We start from the raw sequence: 17,800 nt of genomic DNA, 5'->3' as shown, positions 1-17,800 counted from the left end.
CTGCCCTAGAGGAAAGGAGGGACAGGGGAGATATGATTCAGATGTTTAAATACTTGAAAGGTATTAACATAAAACAAAATCTTTTCCAGAGAAAGGAAAATGGTAAAACCAGAGGGCATAATTTGAAGTCGAGGGATGGTAAACTCAAGAGTAATGTTAGGAAATTCTTCTTTACAGAGAAGGGTGGTTGATGCCTGGAATGCGCTCCTGAGGGAGATGACGGAGAGGAAAAAAGTGACAAGAGTTTAAAAAAAAAAATACATGGGATGAACACAGAGGATCTCTAGTCAGAAAATAATGGTACAGATTAAAGAACTAAGGCCATTACAGGGCAGACTTGCATGGTCTGGGTCTCGTATATGGCCATTTGGTTGAGGATGGACTGGGAGAGGGCTTTGACAGCTGGGATGGTTTAGATGGGCTGGAGTGAACTTTGACGGAGACTCCAGTAGATGGAACCTAAGCATAGTACCAGGCGGAGCTCTGGTTTCTGGCCCAGAAATATCTAAGAAAAAGGAAAATTTGAATTAAGTTACTGAGTCAGTTGGGCAGACTGGATGGACCATTTGGGTCTTTATCTACCATAATATACTATGTTACTACATGTATGCTGTAACATCAAGCTCATACTGTATATTTTAGTGTATCTGATGCAAAGGAAATAAGTTTATTATCAGATTTGGTGGTTATGGTTGGTGTACATTTTAGTAAAGTATACTGCTATTTCCTTGTACAGCTTTCTATACAAGGCTAGCGTGTTCTTGTGCACATATCACCTGAAACACCAAGGCAAGTTCTAAAAGACACAGATCTTGTTAGCTAAAAATAATGTTCTCTCTAGCTGTTCACAGAGTTGCTAAGTAATTCTATTGTAAGTATGATTAACTTTTTAAAAGTTAAGAATTAACTAATTTTTTTTTTTGCTCTTACTTGAGCAGTACTGTCATGGGTCCAAGTCTCTAACTGGGTTCTGCCAGAAGTAATTAACTCAAGGAAGGTGTTTTGCAGGTTATTTGGGGGGTTTTCCCTGTTTGCTTTTTATGAAAAGTAATACTGCCTTTGCAGCCCCACAACAGCTGGCAGAATACTACTTTGCTAGAAAGTAGCTGATACACATATCTGGAATAAAACAGCCTGATGGAAAGGATCTAATGGCTAGTCTGCTATACTGCCAATTGAGAAATAGTTCATCTTTATTTAAAAAATGAAAATAATACTCTCTTCTTGTACAAACCCGCTCTATTCCTAGACAAGTGGGATATGCATCCCATGTCACGAGACTGCTTGTAGGAAGCCTCATTTATATAATTTTTTCAGACCCTCCCCTCTTACCTCAGGACTGCCCTCAGGACTCCAGTTGCTTTCCTACACGCAAGACAGTAGGAGCTAGACTTTTCTGCTTGTGTTTAATGTTTTCTTCTGCTCAATATATTTACATGTTTCACGTCTTCGTGCTGCGGAGGTTCCCTTCAGGGATAGCTCCTGCTGCTGGAGATCACAGATTTTGTGGATGAAGTCTGTTTCCAGGGGGTTGGCTGCCTTGCAGTGTACCTCCTGGACAGCCTGCACCTTCAGATCGAGGCTCAGGGACCATTCCCTTGGGAGCTGGCTCACCCCCAGGTTCGCCCGCTAGTGGGTTTGAGTGGAGGTGTCCCCGGGATCGGAGCCGACTGCGTTCCTCCACCAGGTTGTATACGTGGTGTGTTCCATGGGTCTGTGGCTGTTGGTGTTGTGCCGGAAGGGCAGTCAGAAGACCAGCAGTCCAGTCTGCAAGGCTTGTTGAGGCAGAGGATCTCCCTGTAAACCGCCTGCAACTGCTCCAAAATGCAGCAGCGAGACTGATTTTCCGGTCCAACCGCTTGGAGAGGCTTAGTCCCTTACTGCTAAAACTGTACTGGTTACCTATCAAAAAACGTATTCACTTCAAATTAGCTTGTGTTATCCACAAGACCATCTACGGAGAAAGCTCCAGTGGACTAGTGACCTGTATTTCAGTCTCTCACACTTTCCTCAATTCAAGACTTACACAACGATTTAAAATACCTTTCCCATCTTCTCAACGAATATGCCGGAAAAAAAACATGTAACTCCACTTTTGAATTCCTTGGATCATACATCTGAAACAATCTACCAGCTCACCCGTGGCAGATTCCCACACACTGTCTCTTCAGGAAAAGACTAAAAGCATTCCTCTTCACCTTGTAGTTACACATGCTATCCGTGGTCTAGCACTCTCATTTATCACTCCCCCATACTCTGAACTCTCTACGCTAAATCTACTCATTTTAATCTGGAATCACAAATGTATTCTTTCTTGCTGTGAGCTGCAATAATTCCCTGTCGAAAATTACGGTATGAAACATAACTGTTTCAGCTTCCCTTAGTGCAGCTCTCAGCACAGTGAGTACAGGGATGACAGCCTATCATAGTGATTTTGGGGGGTCTTTAAAAGTAATTTTTGTTTATTTTGGGAGTTAGCCCTAGTTCCCCCCCCCAAATCGCTGCATTTTGGGGGCTTAAGTGCTATTTTTCTCTGAAAATTGCACCTGTGATGGCTATTTTGGATTTTCCCGATTAATTTAAAGTTTTTTTTTTGCCTCTGCAAGCTTTGTTTTTGCAAGAAAACCACTCAGATGGACTCCAAGGCAGGATACATTGGATTCATGCCCTGTGGATGGCTGTCTGGTGAGCATACAATTCAAATCACTCCACAGTTGATTTCTCCATAGACCCTTTGTTTAGGCTACTTCACATGTATGGGTTCTATGGATAGAACTTTATGATCTTAGAGATTTCACTAGACCTCGGTGGTACCTTCTATATGCCATAAACCTTTTATTCATACAGAGCAATGGCACCCAGATTCATCATCGGTCTAATAAATATTTGATTTATCTACTTTATTAATTTAAATATCAAAAAATTATACTCATCTTGCTCTACGCGGGCTTTATCAAGGACAATCCCCCTATAAAACATAAACAAATCTCAATATCTTCATACTTTAATTAGTGTAGAAAAATAACTCAACCTACAATAAAAAATATTTATAAATATAGTTATAGAATTTAAATATAATTTAGATGGAGCATACCTTAAGCCGAACGACCCATGCTCCCCGTGCTCAGTTGCTTATTCAGCTAGAGGAACATGGCCGCGGCGGTTTTTTATTTATTTTGAATTTTGGTCACATGATGATGACATAATACGCATACGTCCACATTCCCCAGGCTGTCAAACACGTCTCAATTAAATTAAAGTCATCCACTCAATTTCCGCATTCAGACCCCCATGGTTGTACACAGTTTAGGTTAAAAATCCATTGTTGTTCTTTAAAATTTAATTTTCCACGATGGTTTCCTCCCTCCCACCCAACCTGAATTTGATCTATAACCCTCCAGCGAATATCAGAGATTTTGTGTTTCATTTCATGCGAGTGCTGAACAAGGGGAGCCTCTAGGGCTCCCGTATTGATTCGAGACTTATGTTCTGTAAGTCGGACCTGAATCTTCCGACTTCTCCTACCTATGTAAACTAAATTACATGGACACTCAATCATATAAATAACATGATCACTAATACAGGATGTGTTCGAGGTAGCCTGATATGTTCTATTGGTGCCCAAGTGTGTCCAAATAGAACCCACTAGTGTCTGGTTGCACCATTGGCATTTCCCACAGCCCTCATGTCTATATGTCTCTTCTGTTACAGTCTTTTAAATTTCAAATCGAAGATTTGACAACAGTTCCCCTATCGTTCTTCCCCTCCTATATGACGCCATTGGAAACTTCTGAAACTGAACATTTAATTGAAGCACAGGCCAGTGATGTTTCATTCTAGCAAAAAAAAGCTGTACTTATAGCTGTAAAAGGAAGAACACATATTAGGGCTTCCTCTTGAATCTCATCTTTTTTCTCTTTTAGCAGTAATGACCTCTGGGCAAACTCTGCCCAGAGGTAAGCTTTATGCACTGCTTTCTTCGGGTATCCCCTATCATAGAAGCGATCACTCATTATCAAGGCTTGCTTCTCAAACTCTCCCATATTAGAACATAATTTGCGAATTCTCAAAAACTGACTAATGGGTATATTGAATTTAAAAAAATAAGGATAGAAGCTTAGGAAATGCCCCCTCCCGCGTAGAGCAAGATGAGTATAATTTTTGATATTTAAATTAATAAAGTACATAAATCAAATATTTATTAGACCGATGACGAATCTGGGTGCCATTGCTCTGTATGAATAAAAAGTTTATGGCATACAGAAGGTACCACCGAGGTCTACTGAAATCTCTAAGATCATAAAGTTCTATCCATAGAACCCATACATGTGAAGTTGTCTGGTGAGCAGCCATGTTCCACCATGTGGCGAGATTTCATTGGCCTTGGTTCTTGGCCCTGGTTCCTTTGACCCCCTTTAGGGGGTCCTGCTGCTCACTCCAGCTGAGGCCAGTCCAAAAAGTTGAAATTGGCCCCCGGGGGCAGCAGCAATTCGGCGTCAAAGGTGAAAAAATCCTTCAGAAGCACCCAAAAGAGTTCCCAGGAGGCGGCTGCTGCTCTGGACAAGGGATTTTCCCTGGGATTTATTAATATGCTTTTACAGGCTTATCTGGCCAGGAGAAAGGTACCATCTGTGCCTCCTTTGGCATCCTTACTGGCTATTTGGGTTCTTCCATCCCAGGACATTGATTTTTAAGACCGGATTCCCCAAGTTGTCCAGGGATGATTCGTCAGCTGATGACACTAACGACCAAGGTGACTTGACGATGCCTTTGCAGGACGGCACTACCACTGAGGGGGATGTACGGCACTCACAGATCTCCAAGATCCAGATCTAGGAGAAGTTCTGTACCTGGTTGAGGTCCCCACGGTGCAGAGATTCTTTAAGCCCTCAGCTTTGGTCGGTCTAATTTCCGAATCCCTCCAGGAGTTGAAATAGGAGGAAGGGCAGTCAGTAGTAGAGGAATACTCTCTTATGATTAGCATGAGGCTGCAGTCTTTGTCCTTTCCTGATTAGCTGAACATAGCGAAAATGCTCATGGATCACTGGGAGGCACTGGAGAGTTGCTAGAGCTATGTCCAAGCTCTACCCAATGGCAGTCACATTTAATCAGTGTTTTGTGTCCCTGAAAGTAGATTCCCTGGTGGTACAGATCACCAAGCATACTTCTCTCCCTAGTGATGGAAGGGTTGAGGGACATATGACCATAGAATTGATTTTGTCCTCAAATGGCTCTTTGACTATACTGCTTCCAGGCTGGGCATTGCTGCTTCCTTTGTGGCCAGAGCTTGTCATTCTAAGCTATGCCATGATCCTGACACACTAGTGGTACAAGATCACCCCTTTGTAATTTCAGGCATGGAATATGTGGTGGACACCTTGTATGAACTTTTCAGAGTTGTGAGCAAGCTTTCAGCAAATTCTATTTTGAAGCATAGGATGTTGTAGATCCGGCAGTGGTCCAGTGACTCATACTCTAAGGTGACCCTGAATAAATTACCTTTTAGAAGGCAATTAATGTTTGGTAAAGGTCTGGATGACCTCATGGCTAGTATGTAGGACCGTAAACCCAAGTCCTTGCCCAACATAAGAATAGCCTTACTGGGTCAGACCAATGGTCCATCAAGCCCAGTAGCTGTTCTCACGGTGGCTAATCTAGGTCACTAGAACCTGGCCAAAACCCAAGGTGTTCTATGCTACCAATACAGGGCAAGCAGTGGCTTCCCCATTGTCTTTCTCAATAACAGACTATGGACTTTTCCTCCAGGAACTTGTCCCAACCTTTCTTAAAACCAGCTACACTATCCGCTCTTACCACATCCTCTGGCAATGCGTTCCTCTTGAGGTCCAGGGTGTTCTAGCTTTGATTCTTCCAGACATTCCCATCAGTACTATGGGGGCTCCTCAGTTAGCCAAACAGCGGTTTGGTGGATTCCAGCATCCACAATCGACAGGGAGCCGCTCTGTGTCTACCCCTGAGAAACAGTTCTGATTCCAGGCTCCCGGCTGCTCCTCTGCAGATTGGAGAGCAGCTCTTGGCCTTCCTGATGGAATGATTGGCCATCACCTCCGATTATTGGGTCCTGGATATTCTTCGAGAAGGCTACAAACTCAAGTTTTAATAACCCCTGTCAGAACTTTCTAGACTCCCCGGTGGGGAGTCCAGACAAAGTGGCCTAGGTGGAGGCTGCAGTTCAGAGGTTGCTGGACCTTGCGGCCATAGAACCCATCCTGGAGCCCAACTCGGGCAATGGCAGATAATCAATAATACGTCATTGTGCTAAAGAGAGGCTTCGAGGACTGGAGACTGATCCTGGACTTCAAAGCAACCAATGCAATCCTCAAAGTTCCTCATTTCAGGATGGAAATGGTGCAGTCTGTTATCGCCTCAGTTGCTCTGGGAGAATTTTTAGCTTCCCTGGACTTGACAGAGGCCTATCTTCATATCCCCATTTTTCCAGAACACCAGAGGTCCTATGTTCTGCAGCAGCACTTCCAGTTTGTGGCCATGCCCTTCGAGTTGGTGATGGCGCCCAGGACCTTCACCAAGGTAATGGTGGTAGTGGCAGCCCACCTGCAAAAGCTTGGCATTCAAGTCCATCCTTACCTGGACGACTGGCTCATCGGAACCCAGTTGGAGGCGGGTTTGTTCAGCTGCTTCAATGCCTAGGCTGGATGGTCAACTTTCAAAGAGCCACCTCATGCCGACGTAGGACTTAGAATATCTGGGAGTATGCTTTGCCACAGGGCATAACAGGGTGTTTCTGCCCAACTCACGCTAAGTAAAACGTCGCTAACTGATACATGCCTTCCTGGAGACTCTGGTCCCGGCAGCCTGGCAGTACCTGCAGGTCCTGGGGTCCATGGTGGCGACAATAGATGTAGTTCCCTGGGCATGGGCCCATCTGCACCCTCTACAGCACAGTTCTTCAATCGCCGGTCCATGGACCGGTGTCGGTCCGCAAAAAAATGTTGCCGGTCCGCGAAGGATTCGGGTCCCCAGCCACAGCAAAAAGTGCCGGCGTCAACTGACGTGCAACTTCCTGTTGTCGTCGCTATGCCGACACTCCTGCCTTCCACCTCCTACTCCTGCCGCGTATGTCTCCGCACCCCCAGACAAGCAGGGGCAGCTTTGTGTGCTTTTAACTTCGGCACACAGCTGCCCCTAAGCAGTATTTTAGCCGCGGTTTCATGAGGCAGCCTCGGGGCCTTTGATAGGCCGGCCCACATCGCATCATCAAAGCGGGCCGGCCTACCAAAGACCCCGAGGCTGCCTCATGAAACCGCGGCTAAAATACTGCTTAGGGGCAGCTGTGTGCCGAAGTTAAAAAGCACACAGAGCTGCCGCTAGCCTACATAGAGGAAACATTTGCTGGAGAGGGAAGGGAGTAGAGGTGCTCCTAGACAAGGGAGGGGAAGGGGCTACTGCTGGCAGGGGAGAAGGGAAAGGGAAGGGATGAGAATTACTGTTGGATAAGGGGAGGAGGAAAGGGAGAAGGGGTACTCCTGGACAAGGGAGGGGAAGGGGCTACTGCTGACAGGGGAGAAGGGGAAGGGATGAGAATTACTGTTGGATAAGAGGAGGAGGAAAGGGAGAAGGGGTACTCCTGGACAAGGGAGGGGAAGGGGCTACTGCTGACAGGGGAGAAGGGAAAGGGATGAGAATTACTGTTGGATAAGGGGAGGAAGAAAGGGAGAAGGTACTGCTGGACATGGGAGGAGGAACATTTGAAGGAAACAGCTGGCAGGGAGATTAGAGGAGGGGAAGGAGTCAGGATGGAATGGAGAGATCAGATGAGGGAAAGGGGATAGACAGAAGAATGACAAAGTAGAAAGAGATTGATGCTGGGAAGGGGGATCAGATGAAAAATAAGGAAAGAGGGACAAAGATGCTAGATCTGGTGTAGGAGAGTGGGGCATAGAAAGAACGCAGATACCATATGGAAGGGGGAGGGGTAGAGGGCAAACAGTGGATGGAAGAGGCAGATGCTGGATTGAAGAGACAGAGGGCAGACGCTGGATGGAAGAGAGTGAAAAGAAGATGAAAGCAGGAACCAGAGACGACAAAAGGTAGAAAAAAATAATTTTATTTCTTTCTTGTGATTAGAATATATCAGATTTAAAATATGTATCCTGCTAGAGCTGATGTTAGACATAACTGGGGAGTGCAAAGCCCAGGCAGTGCGTCTTTAGCTTCCAGCTGGCTTAGGGCTCTCTCTGACCAGGAGGCAGTTGCCCTAGTTCCACTCCCCTAACACCATTCCTGCCATGTGTGACTGTGGTATTCTGTTAGCATGATATTTGTGTAGCATTCTGTAATAATTTGGTTTATTCAGTTTTCTTGATAGTAGATTGGATTATTGCAATTCTATCTACCTCAGCCTAACCAAGAAAAGCCTCCACAGACTTCAGCGGATTCAGAACGCCGCAGCTAAGCTTGTTTTCGCGAAAAGCAAATTTGATCACGTCTCACCACTCCTGTCTAAGCTCCATTAGCTCCCAGTAATCCCCAGGATCCACTTCAAATGTGCGTGTCTGGCCTACAAGATCCTACATGGCATCCTTCCTGCCGTTATCCCTCTATCCTGGAACTCCCCAACCCCTACTTCCTCCAGATCCTCCCAAATTTTTAAACTATCCTTCCCTTCCATAAAAGGTATTTCCCATATAGGCAAACTTGGGTCATCCCTCCCCTTTAGAATCACTGAGATCTGGAATAACCTCACCTCCCCTCTCCGAACCTCAAGCTCCCTCCAACTCTTCCGCAAACACCTAAAAACCTGGCTATTCTCAAAACTGTAACACTTCCCCCTTTACACCTAACTCTTTAATCTCTCCACTGTAGTTCCTCTCTCATCTTTCTTCCTGTAAACCGTGCCGAGCTCCGCATTCGTGGAGATGGTGCGGTATATAAACCCAAGGTTTAGTTTAGTTTAGTTTAGTTTAGTTTAGAGGGGATATATGTGAAGGGGAGGGGAGACGGGGGTTTTGTTGATCCTTGCCCTGTATTATTTATATTTATAAAATGACAATTGTACAGAATATTGTTTCTTTTTATACTTTAATAAAATATGTTCAATATAAAATCATAACTATTTGAGGCTTGTGCGGATGGGATCAGATGGTTAATGGGACCGAGCTCGCGGGGATGGGGCTTTTAAAAATTTCAGTCTTATTAGTTTGCCGGTCCACGAAATAATTATTTTATTTCCGCCGGTCCATAGGTGTAAAAAGGTTGAAGAACACTGCTCTACAGGATGCGCTTATTTCCCATTGGCGTCCACAGAGGGATCCATTGCATGCCTGGTTCCCTTGGATGGCAGAGACTCGGAACAGTCTGGCTTGGTGGTTGAGTCTTCTATCTCTTTCCTGAGGTCTTTCCTTCTAGATCTTCAAATGGGTGATCCTGACAACAAGTGCCAGTCTGTTCGGCTGGGGTGCTCTTTGCTTGGACAGCTCGGTCCAGGACTCGCAGTCCCCATCCAAGAGAAAGCAGTCGATCAATCATCTGGAGCTTCGGGCGATTCGGCTAGCTCTCTTGTACTTCAAGCATAATCTCAACAGAGCAGGACCAAACACTGTAGTTGCTAGATGTGCACAGGCTTTTGTTGTGGTACTTGGAGGTCATGAACAAGTTTTCAGTCTTCAACCACCTGTTTGTATTGGTGGATCCTGCCTATTAGGTACAGGCTGGCTTCGAAAATCACCATTTCGAGATGGATCCGTATGGCTATTTCATCTGCCTACATCACAGCCTGAAAAAAGCCCCCTATTTCTGTGAGGACTCATTCTGCTAGAGGTGTTTCCTCTTCTTCAGCAGTCATCAGCGATCTCTTTGGAGGAGATTTGCAGGGCTGCTACCTGGCCTTCCTTGCATACTTTACAAAGTTTTACAGGATCAATGTGGCAGCCAAACAGGATGCTGTTTCGGTTCCTCCGTTTTGACAGCAGGCTTATCAGTCACACCCTGACTCTATGGGACTGCTCTGTTAACGTCCACTTGTCCAGTAATAGAGCTAGATTGTACAAGAATGAAAGATTAGGGTCTTACCTTTGTTAATCTTGCTTGTAAATCCATGCTTTATTCCCGGAACTGACCCTGGGAGTTTCTGATTTGCTGATTGTTCTCCTTAATAAGTACTGGTAAGCTGGACTTATGGTTTCTTGACCAGCCATTCTAAGAGTATCATCCAAATATGTCATGCACTTTGCCTTGAGGGTCCCTAGCTGGGACACCCCCCTTCTGTTGATGCAGGCTGTGTCTCCTTATAGCACAGTTTCTTTCAGGTTTATACTGTTTTTAATAATTGTTTCAATTGTTTGATTGTTATGACTTTTCATATTTTGAGCAAGTTAGACTTATTTGTCGGGGAGTGTTCCTGCACCCCTCCCTTTTATCTATGTCCTCTATAGGTGTCACTGTCTGTTTTTGCATGAACTGGAGTCCTGAGGGCAGTCCTGAGGTAAGAGGGGAGGGTCTGAAAAAAATTATGTAATGATTGCTTCTAACAACATGGGATGCATAACCCACTTCTCCAGGAATAGATCATGGATTTACAAGAAAGATTAGCAAAGGTAAGAATCTTTCGATGTTCCTTCCTAAAATTTGAAGGCATGAAGCTGCTGTCCTTGCCATTTTCCATTTGCTAATGAAAACCATCTTTGTCAGCATAGAATGTCGTCTTCTGGTGAGCTCAGAGCCTCCCATCATGTCATGTAGACAAAAGAAGAGAGTTAATCCAGTTGTTGTGCTTTGGAAAGAGGATAATCAAGCAGGATTCTTTCTAGAATTACATAATGCAAGGGCCAGTCAATCAATGGAAGATAATTTTAAGTCTCTTAATAAATTACTTTTCAGATTATACCATAATGTATTGAAGGGTAAAAATTGTTATACAATTAATAGTCATTTATATTCATGATCCTGCAAGAAGTCTAGGGGCTATAATCTGTGCCATGGCTGAAGTCTTTCTGAAGGAAGCTATTAGGAAAGATTACTTTCAAGGGTGATTTAATGCATGAACTGGTGTGTCATATTTCAGTTTTATACATGCCATATTGGGCACTCAGGTCTTATAGACACTTCAACCTAGCTTTGTAGCTCCAAGATCCTACATGGGAACATCCCACATTATTTCATGGGAAAAACTGAAGGAGTTTGTGTGTGTGAAATTCTTTTTATAGGCAATCCCTATGAAACCCACTGTAAGCTCCACTCCTACTCCAACTATTGTACGCCCAGGATCACTGCCACTACACTTAGGATATGACCCACTACCACCCACCCTTCCATCTCCGACCTCCGTCATCACCCAAGCACCACCTTCAAACAGACAGCTCGGGTAAGTCATGAACCCCGCAGTTGTGTTGAGATAAGCATTGTTTTAATAACTGCAGTCCTTAATATATATTACATAATACTGTCTGTGACTGAAGGTACGGCTAAGAGAGTCAGGCGAGTATTGCACTAATGGCCTGTCACACATTTGCTTTCTCTTAGCAGGCAAAGATGGGAAATACTGAAATGCAGGCACAGTGGCTCCTGTCTGAGCCAGATTGTAAATAGTAAGAGGGAAAGAATTAAGGTGTTGTATGTATTAAGATTCTTGGCAGTACTATTCTTTAAGAGTCAGAGTACGTAGTTCACACAAACAAAAGAAAATATTTCTGAAGAAGAAAAGGAAGCAAGAATAAAGCCATCAAAATGTAACCAGGAAACCTTGAATTCTCAAAAACCCAGTCCAGTACCTTGAGCATTTCTTGAGTGTATGAACTGATTGCATTGTAGCTTATATCCAACAGGAAACAGATGGCATTCTCACGGAAATATATTACAAAGGGCTGAAGTAAAAATACATACAGCAAGTTTTACTAAGCTTTCTCCAGGATACTTATTCCGTGTTGAGCCTGTCTTCCTGCCCTCTTCAGAAACAGTACTCCATTTCTATCTTTCTGTTTCCCTTAGGTTTGTTCATTGTTCATGGCTTTATGTGCTTTCCTGTTCATGCCTTACTCTTCCTCCATACTTCCAAGTTCACAGCTACCCAGTACCCCTGCTGTTCTTTGTTCATAATTTGCATGGTAGCCTTGACTGGGAAAGGAATCAGATAGGTGGTGACACAGGGATCTGATCCTTCATGTGTGACATTTGGAGTATTTCCCTGCTTCCTTCTATTAGTTAGTGAATTTACTCTTCTGCTTGCTAATGCACAGTTCTGACTGGGTACAGCCTGAGACTGGAGAAAGGAGCAGAGCACTAAAATTGGTGGAGAACCGCTATAGGCCCTTGGATCTGAAAGAACATGGAAAGCATGTTTCCAAAACTTGAAGGAGGAATTAAGGCAGTGCTGCTTCCCCAACACGTGAATATGACTTGATCAGAGTCTTTATGTTGCCTCCTCATCCCTAAAAAAAAGATGTTATCAGTAATTATACATTTCTGAGTTGCAGAAACTTGGAAGTAGTAGTCCGGGGGGGGGGGGTCTGCCCTGAGTGCGGTCTTCCTAAGGGCGCGGCACCCCTCCTTCTCTCCGCCCCACACCCCACTCCTCTCCTTGCCCACGCATGCATCCCTTGCCGTCCCCTGTACCTTTGTTACTTTCCCAGCACAAGGTTGCTGCCCACATTGGCGCTCTCTCTGACGTCACTTCTGGGACCTGTTCCTAGGAAGTGACATCAAAAGGCGATCTGACACCGAAGTGTGCATGCTGCTCACGCTGGAGAAGTTAAAAAGGTACGGGGAATGGGGCACACGTGTGGCGTGAGGGCGAGGGAGAGGCACCACTTACCCCTACTACGCCACTGCTTGGAAGGACTATGATTAGGGTTTTTGTGAATTGTAAATTTAGTACGGCTGCAGATTTAACACGAGTAATCATTTTAACATGATAATCGCATTAGCCAAGGACAAGCAGGCAGCATATTCTCACATGTGGGTGACATCATTCACGGAGCCCCAGCGCAAACACTCAGAAAGTGTACTATCACTTTAAATCTTTAAGACCATTTGTACCACTCACATGCTGGTTCTTTCCGAACCACCGTCAGCTCACGGTACCATCAGTTCTCAGTTTTCTGCAGAGCTGAGAAGCTGTTCTTTAAAGTTTCTCTAAGTGCATCATACTTGTATGTTTTTGTTCCTTCCCATTTCTTTTTTTCCTTCTGTTTAGTCATATTTTTGTAGATGTTCTTTTTCTTTCATTTGGTGTTAAAAAAAAAATTCCATTTTTATTTAAATTCTTTTTCAGGCCTTCAGGCTCTTGTTAGCCTAATTTCTGGCTGAGAGCATTGACACCTTTTCAGATTATTATTTTCTCGACCTCCCCGGACCATAGAGTCTTTTGATCTTATCATCAATTTTTTCTTTGATATCCAAGGCTTCTAACAGCTTTAAGTGATGCACTTGGTGCCACAGGACCATTTCAGGTACAGATCCACACAATTGGTGTGTCCAGTGCCTCGGTCCTGCTCACAGAGATATTTCCTGCAACCTCTGGTCTAAATTGCAGAAGAGGTCACCTCCTGTCCTAGCCCACTGCTGGGCCATCAGGTCTTACAGACTCGGTGGAGACCTGCAAGGCATCGAGAAAGAGAAGAGACAGGGGACAGGGCAGGGTGCAGAACTGGCAGGGCAGAAAGGGAGGGGGGAACAGAGTGCAAGGCAGCGGAGGGTGGTGGGGGGCTGGGTGCAGAGCCAGGCAGGGGAGGGCACTTGAATATTAACCCCCCCCTCCCCAGTTTATATTCAAGTCACCTCAGTTTATATTCAGGTCAGTTTATATTCGAGTATATACGGTAATCTTTTGACAGTCTTTTTCAACCTGAGATACCCTGTTTCCAAGATCATTTTCTTGGGAAGATTGCCAACCAAATTGTATCAAGTCTCATAACAAAAGGTTTAGTTCTTACAGACTCTGGAAGCATCACTGCAATCTCCCAAAATGTTCCTACCTCAGCTTCTATTTTAACTCCTATGTGTTGGGAGGTACATAAGAACATAAGAATAGCTATACTGGGTCAGACCAATAGTCCATCTAGGCCAATATCCTGTTTCTACAGTGGCCAGTCCAGGTCACAAATACCCAGCAAAAACCCTAATAGTAGCAATATTCTGTGGGCCGCAACGATCCCAGGGCAAGCACAGTAGCTTCCCCTATGTCTGTCTCAATAGTAGACTATGGACTTTTCCTCCAGGAACTTGTCCTCTCTGACCTCAGAATTGACTTGGGGGGGGGGGAAGGGCCCAGCTTGTCAAATAATTTGTCCAGTGCTACCAGTGATGTTTCAAAAACATCACTCAAACTCAGTCAACTCAAAAAAGTTAAAGAAAACTTCATTGTACCGTGAACATAAGACAATATGTTTTATATATTCAAAATAGGGATAAAATAGAGCATGCTCAATGAATGAGACTCTTAATCAGTTCATGTGAACACTGACATCCAGCATAATAATGCATGTGTGTTGTATATGTAGAGATCTGTCTACACAGCCAAAAAGACTCAGATATTGTGAAAACCAACAATGATTAAACTAAACACTTTCACAATGGTAAGATGCATATGTTAGATGGTGTATTGGTGACACAGTACAGGCTAAATGAACATTTTCAAACGGAGGAAAAAGCCTCATACAAAGGCCCTCCCACGCTCCACCACCATTATTCCACCATTGTGGAGGTGGGAGGGCCCTTGTCTGAGGCTTTTTCCTCCATTTGAAAATGTTCATTTAGCCTGTACTGTGTCACCAATACACCATCTGACATAGTGCATCTTACCATTGTGAAAGTGTTTAGAGATCTGTCTACATATACACATGCTTATTGCTATATGCTGTAGTGCAGGAGATGGTGTTTTAACGCCTATTTTTGGTTGTTGCCAGTTGGCATGTCTAATGTTGGCATAAAAGTGAACTGTGAGTCATGATCAAAGGACTTCCCTTCAGCCCACTGCCAGCAAGAGCATTTAAGATGGCCAAGCATGTTATTAAAACAAAGAAGGGAAAATTATAAGAGAGTTAAAAAGAGGGGAAAATAAAAAAGCTGTACTTGGTTACTCATGTTTGTTGTTGTTCCCTGACTTCTGTCTGTAGACTATTGTATATTTTTGATTTGTGCTTCTCAGATCTCCTACTGGCTCTTTTCCACTTCTCATGCACCTTGCAAATGGACAGGCTGTGCCCATCCTTCCAGGCCCTCATGTACAAATGCCATCTGTTATATCGGTAAGGGTTATTTTGAAGATTTAAAAAAAAAAAAAAATTAAAATGAGATCCTTTCTTAGGTGGCTCATGCTATACTCCTGGTGGAATTCTGTACAACTGTGCAATGCAGGATTTGCACGGAATTCCCCAGGCTCAGAAAATTACCTATGTTCTGTACAGAATTTGGCATCAGCACTCCTTTTCTCCATTGGTGGTTTAAATCGCTGCCGATGACATCTTTGGGCAGCCTGCACAGGCTCTGCAAGCTTCCCTCTACTGTTCTCCTGCCTTTGATGATGTCACTTCCTCTTTCTTCACAGGCAGGACCATGGTAGAGGAAAGCCTGTAGAGCTGGCAGCAGGTTGCCTATTGGAATCAGCATCACTGAGGTATACAGGGGGAGCCTTAGGAAGAGGGGCACGTGCAAGACCAGGACCTCCATTTGGAGTAGATGCCATTTGGGATTGAGGGAAGACAGAGTGTAAGAGATCTTGGATGGGGGTGGTGGGTAGAAAACATAAGAAATGCTGATTTGAGGGGAGGAAGGGGAGAGAGAAATGCTGGATTAGGGAGAATTGGGACAATGAAGAGAGAGTGAAAAGTGCTGACTGGAGAGGATCAGAGAGAGAGAGTGAAATGCCTGAAGGATAGTGTAGAAATAGAGAGAGAGGAGATACTGACTCAAGGGGACAGGGTGAGAAAGATGCTGGCTGGGGAGGGATGGGGTGATAAATGCTGGCTTAGGGAGGATAGGGGAGAGAGACTAAGAGAAGCTGGCTGGAGGTTCAGGGGTGAGAGAGTGAGAAATGTTAGCTGAGGAGACAAGGGTGAGAGATGCTGGCTTGGGGGATGGGTGAGAGAGATACTAACTGGGAGGGAGAATGGGGGGGATAGAGATGCTGGCTGGGGTCAGTGTGAGAGAAGGTAAGAGACGCTGGTTGGGAGAGGTGCTGGTTCAGGGTGAGATAGCGTGAGATGCTGGCTGGAGAAGGGGATAGGGGAGAGAGAGGAATGAGTGAGAGATGCAGATTTGAGGGAGGTATGGGGAGAGAGGCTGGCTCAGGGGTGGAAGATCCTGTACATCAAGAGACACAGAAACATAGAGAAGAGATCCTAGATGAGGACTGAGCGTAGAGACAGGGACACTGAAGTAATGCTGGGCATGGAGAGGGTTGGAGATGAAGATGATTGCTTGATGAGGAGAGAAAATTGAGATGCATAGAAGGACTGCTAGACACAGGTACATTGTTTGAAAAGGGGTGATTCTGACAGAGGGAAGATGGATGCAGGGGAATGGAGAGGGACACAAAGGGAAGAATCTCAGGATAGAGACAGGGGGGATAGATGCTGGACAGGGCAGATGGGGACAAAATGTAAAATGGACAGGCAATCCAGGGAAGACATTTAAAAAAAAATCCCCAAAGAAAAGCATTAAAGGGATTCTGGGACCTAAGTGAATGGAAAAATAAGCTGCTGAGCCAACAGAAGCTAGAAAATGTTTTTTTTCTGAATTTATTGAAATATGTCATCTTTCAGAAATGTTTTATCAGTGACATAAAGGCACAGCAAAGTACTATTTATTTATTTATTTTAAAAACAACCCAAACTTCACTGAGTGGGCTTTTACAAAGGTGTGCTGCTAGTAGTATAATTTAATGAAAATACTGAATTGTACTGAAATTCTGGATAATAATTAGCAAAAATATTTAAATTTTCTCAAATAAACTTGGAGAATTTGCACATTTTGTGTGCTGAATTTCACCAGAAGTAATGCTATGTATAGAAGAATTAAGCATGATTCCCAGACCCATCATTAACAGCCCAAGGAAGGGAATCTCTTACTGGCTGTGTCGATACCAAAACCCAAGTTCTGTCAGGGAGTGGAATTGAACATGGGACTAAAGTTTAGTTCACTATTTCCCTGTCCAACCCTATAGGTTCCAACTGAGGTAAAAATAATAATAATAAACATTAGGAATCTGTGGAGTGAAGAAAAATATTTCAACTCTTTGTCACTAGTTTGAATGCAGCTCAGTTTGAAAGTGACAATAATATTGCTCCAGTGACCACTTGTGGTGACAGATACTAACTGGAATCTTAGTACATGAATGTCCACTTGTTTAAAAACTACCATCACAATTGGCTCTCTTGTTGGTAGTCTCACACGGAAGTTGAGAATCAGATAAGCCTGCATGCTTAGTTTTTCCCAGGGCATTGCTGAAGGAAACATGTTAGCAAAAAGAGGGCATTCTGTGTCCTATCAGTAAACAATGTATGTCCTAGCATGTAGTTCACCAGGAAGCATCAAACACATCAACCTAAATCTAATGCTTTACAATTCTTTTTCCTTATAGCTGGCTAGACCTGTGTCTATGGTGCCCAACATTCCTGGTATTCCTGGCCCTCCACTCATCAGCAGTGCTGGTGGACACATTTCCCCATCAGGCCTTCCCATGCATTCTGAAGCCAAAATGGTAAGTCACATCTGTTGGGCTTTAGTGTATCTGCTGCATCAGTGTGTAGTTTGCTTAGATACCAAAGCATATATTTGGGGTGCTGTTTTAGGGTAACACATCTACCGTCGAGTATAACATAATATA

At 44.2% G+C, this 17,800-nt stretch overlaps 1 protein-coding gene across 3 annotated transcripts in view; it reads left to right on the top strand.

The window, feature by feature from the left end:
- The window catches only part of LOC117357509 (cyclic AMP-dependent transcription factor ATF-7), a 302,271-nt gene that overhangs the window by 230,591 nt on the left and 53,880 nt on the right, over positions 1-17,800 (top strand). For all 3 annotated transcript variants that reach the window (XM_033938227.1, XM_033938225.1, XM_033938226.1), the window contains exons 6-8: positions 11,184-11,341; positions 15,122-15,221; positions 17,555-17,674. In XM_033938227.1, the coding sequence (XP_033794118.1) occupies positions 11,184-11,341; positions 15,122-15,221; positions 17,555-17,674 (378 nt within the window). The remainder of the gene's footprint in view (positions 1-11,183; positions 11,342-15,121; positions 15,222-17,554; positions 17,675-17,800) is intronic.

This window comes from Geotrypetes seraphini, chromosome 3 (assembly GCF_902459505.1).
Source record: "Geotrypetes seraphini chromosome 3, aGeoSer1.1, whole genome shotgun sequence".
Lineage (NCBI taxonomy): Eukaryota > Metazoa > Chordata > Amphibia > Gymnophiona > Dermophiidae > Geotrypetes > Geotrypetes seraphini.
Note: the sequence above shows the minus strand (reverse complement) of the source record. Positions and strands in the feature narration are given on the sequence as shown.